General features: G+C 60.4%; 1 protein-coding gene across 1 annotated transcript; it reads left to right on the top strand.

Moving 5' to 3' along the window:
• The first annotated feature begins 195 nt into the window (after window positions 1–195).
• Window positions 196–3,188, top strand: LOC113405639 (transmembrane protein 25-like). The gene is made up of 4 exons (XM_026646864.2): window positions 196–262; window positions 678–810; window positions 1,273–1,584; window positions 2,680–3,188. The coding sequence occupies exons 2-4, from the start codon at window positions 720–722 to the stop codon at window positions 3,126–3,128; spliced, it is 852 nt and encodes a 283-aa protein (XP_026502649.1). The 5' UTR covers window positions 196–262; window positions 678–719; the 3' UTR covers window positions 3,129–3,188.
• Window positions 3,189–3,214: the final 26 nt, after the last annotated feature.

Raw genomic sequence — 3,214 nt, 5'->3', positions numbered from 1 at the left:
CCCTGTGTGCGTGTGTGTGAGCCCGGCCCGTGTGCCCCTGTGTGCGTGTGTGTGAGCCCTGCCCGTGTGCCCCCTGTGCGAGCCCTGCTCTGCCCGTGTGCCCCCTGTGTGCGTGTGTGTGAGCCCGGCCCGTGTGCCCCTTGTGCGAGCCCTGCTCTGCCCGTGTGCCCCTGTGTGAGCCCTGCCTGCTGTGTGTGTGAGGGCCAAGCCCTGGGTGTGCCTGCCTGCGCATGTGCCCCGTGAAGGCGCACCATGGGGACAGGTGAGTGCGTGTGCCATGGGGGGTTTGGTGTGAAACCTCCCCCTCCCCCGGGTAATTCCCAGTGTGGAGGCCTGGCTGGGGCTGTGCTGACAGACCCAGACCTGCAGTTTGGGTGGTGACGCTCTGAGTGACGGGGTGGCCCCCGGAGGTCTCCAGGGTGTAATGGGGGCCGCACAGCAACAGTTCATCCCCTAGCGTCCGTGCCCCAGTGATGGACGTGTGAGAAACACATGGGCAGACGCGCTGTACTGTTCACCTGGCTAACACCTGGGGCAGTGATCACCCCCTCGCTTGGCCAGGCAGGCAACAGACCCAAGTTCAGGAGTGGGGGGGATTCCCTCAGAGCCCACTCGAGGAGCGTCATCCCTGCTCCGCCCTCCCCATGGCACTCAGGTACCATCTGACTCTCTCCTAGCGCTGGGGCACTGGTGAAACTGGGGACCCGACCGGAGCATAGATGGGGCTTGCCGGGAACCTGGCCGGCTGCAGTGCCGCCCTCTCCCACGTGCTGCTGCTGCTGCTCCACATTGAGGTGCTGGTGCATTCAGGTAAGGCCCTTGCGTGGAGGAGAGTGCCCGTGCCCTGTGGGATGCTGGGCAGGCCTGGGCCCTGTGCATGGAGAGTCCATGCAGTTCTGGGATTGGACTTGCCCCCTGCCTCCATCCCTTGAGGGGCCCCCTGAAACGGAGTGAACAGGTGCCAAACCTAGCCCTCTGCATTGGCTGTGAGGCAGGAGGCTCCTGGAGGCCATGCCTACCAAGACTCCCTTACCTGGTCTGCTGCAGCGTCCTGTGCCCAGGCCGGCCCAGCTCCCCAGCGGCTGTCTCAGCCAGCTCAAAGCAGCCCCGCTTAGATTCAGCCTCCAGGGACTTGTTCCAGCCACCTAGAGCCTGTTTTTGTGTTGGTGACATGGATCTCTAGAGTGTATGGAGCGGGACGGGGGGGCATAGGATGAGCTCCTGGCTCAAGTGTGCTGCTTTGATGGCTTTTCCCTCCTGATTCCCTGGCAGGGCTGGGGGAACCAGATCCCAAGATTAACGGGCAATCACTGTTGGTGAGCACCATGCAGGAGGATGAGAGCCGGGACTTCACCTGCCAGGTGGACAGCTGGCAGGCCGTGCCCATGCTCACCTGGTACCTGAATGGCAAGAAGCAGGAGACCAATGGTTCCACAGTGTTGACCACCTTGGCTGAGGCCTTTGAGCAGAGCTCCAGCACTTTCACAGTGACGGCACAGCGCGCAGACAGGGAACTGAACTGCTCACTGACAGACCCGGCCTCTGGCAAGACCTCCAGCGCCTCGGTGCTCCTCAACGTGCAGTGTAAGGGCCGGCTCCTTGGGCTTTGCGAGGGCTCCTGCTCCGTGCGGGCCAGGTCCTTTGTCCGGAGAACTCGTTAGAGGAGAGACCAAGGGGCACCCCTCCCCACAACACACACCTTAATCCCATTTTGCAGCCCCTCTGCTATTCCAGCCATGCCCCCTCTTTCCCTCTACAGCTCTGCTAGTACCCCTTGATTCCAAGCCATGGCCCCTGGCTAGTCCAGCCCTGCCCCTTCTCTCCTCCCAAGCTCTGCCTGTGCCCCTCAATCTGACCCCACTAGTCCAGCCCTTCTATATGCCCCCAGCTTTGCTGCTGCTCCTCAGTCCTGGCTCGCACCCCAAGGCACCCCAAGCAGAGGCAGCTGGTCATACAGAGCTCTGAGGTAGACACAGTACCCTGGGCTCCACCAGATGTATTTCGCTGGAGATCTGAGGAAGGGTTGGGCTCAGCTCCCCTGAACAGAGAGGCTAACAAGGCCCCTCCTGCACTTTCTCCAGCCAAGTCCCAGGCACTTAGACAGGATGGAAGGGGAGAGGCTTCCTTCCCACCCATGCTTGTGTGTCTGGACCAAGGAGGCAGCCAGAGCAGGGGCTGGACTGGAAGGGGTTAATTGTGCAGTGCCCTGGCTGCCCTGGCCAGGTGCAGGGAGCCTGTCATCATTATTCTCATTAGCAGCTAATTGGGGCCCTCAGGAGCTCTGTGCTGCCAGCACCTGAGGGATTTGAGCCCCGCACCTGGTAGTCAGATGTGCAGAGAACACAGGACACTGACCGGAATCTGGCACTAATAACAACGAAGCCTCCTCATTAAAGTGCTGCACAAACATGAAATTATGGGTTTTCCCTCCCATCGCTGAGACAAGAGGCCAAATTCAACTCTGGCAGAACCCTGCCCCATAGCTCATAAGCCCCTGCTCCCAGCCCACAGCCGTGAGCCCTGACCCCCAGATCCCTGCTCTAACCACTAGACCCCACTCCCTGTCCCCAGCTCTAACTACTAGACCCCGCTGCCTCTCCAGGGTCAGCGTTCACTAGGTTCAAGACCAGGGGCCAGCTTTGTCTTATACACATTTGGTTTGTGTCCTTTCTTGCCCAGTTAAACCGGAGATCATGACGATGAACGCAAAGTACCAGGAGGCCAAGGACCCGGGTCTCTTCATGGTTCTCTTTGTCCTGGTGCGGGCCAACCCCCCAGCCAGCATCACCTGGATAGACCAGGATGGGCACGTGATGGTGAATACGTCCGACTTCCTCATCCTGGACACCAAGAGCTACCCCTGGCTGACCAACCATACCGTGCAGGTGCAGCTCAGCAGCGTGGCCAAGAACTTCTCTTTTACCGCAGCCAACAATGTGGGCATCACCAACTCCTCCATCCTGCCGCCGGGTAGGTGGGACCCTCTGGGGGTTGGGCACGGGCTGGAGAGCGTTGCAGAATCAGGGCCCTTCCCCCACATCTCGTCTTGGTCTGAGGTGATTCACAAATCCAGCAAGGGTGGGAGAGGCTGCAGCCCGTGCAAGCAGGGCTGTGGGACAAGTGCCTGAGTGAAGGGATGTCCATGGGGAAACTGGATGTTCTAAGAAGTTGTGGGGATGGACACTTCTTTCCTATTACTGCCCTGTAGAGGAGC

This window comes from Terrapene carolina, unplaced genomic scaffold, assembly GCF_002925995.2.
Source record: "Terrapene carolina triunguis isolate 2854851 unplaced genomic scaffold, T_m_triunguis-2.0 Scaffold47052, whole genome shotgun sequence".
In the NCBI taxonomy this organism is placed as follows: Eukaryota; Metazoa; Chordata; order Testudines; family Emydidae; genus Terrapene; species Terrapene triunguis.
Note: the sequence above shows the minus strand (reverse complement) of the source record. Positions and strands in the feature narration are given on the sequence as shown.

Bases quoted from the DNA above. Each gene is read 5' to 3' on its own strand.
- LOC113405639 (XM_026646864.2), top strand. From the start codon at position 720: ATGGGGCTTGCCGGGAACCTGGCCGGCTGCAGTGCCGCCCTCTCCCAC. The intron at 811-1,272 runs GTAAGGCCCTTG...ATTCCCTGGCAG, and splicing joins TGAGGTGCTGGTGCATTCAG to GGCTGGGGGAACCAGATCCC. The intron at 1,585-2,679 runs GTAAGGGCCGGC...TTTCTTGCCCAG, and splicing joins GGTGCTCCTCAACGTGCAGT to TTAAACCGGAGATCATGACG.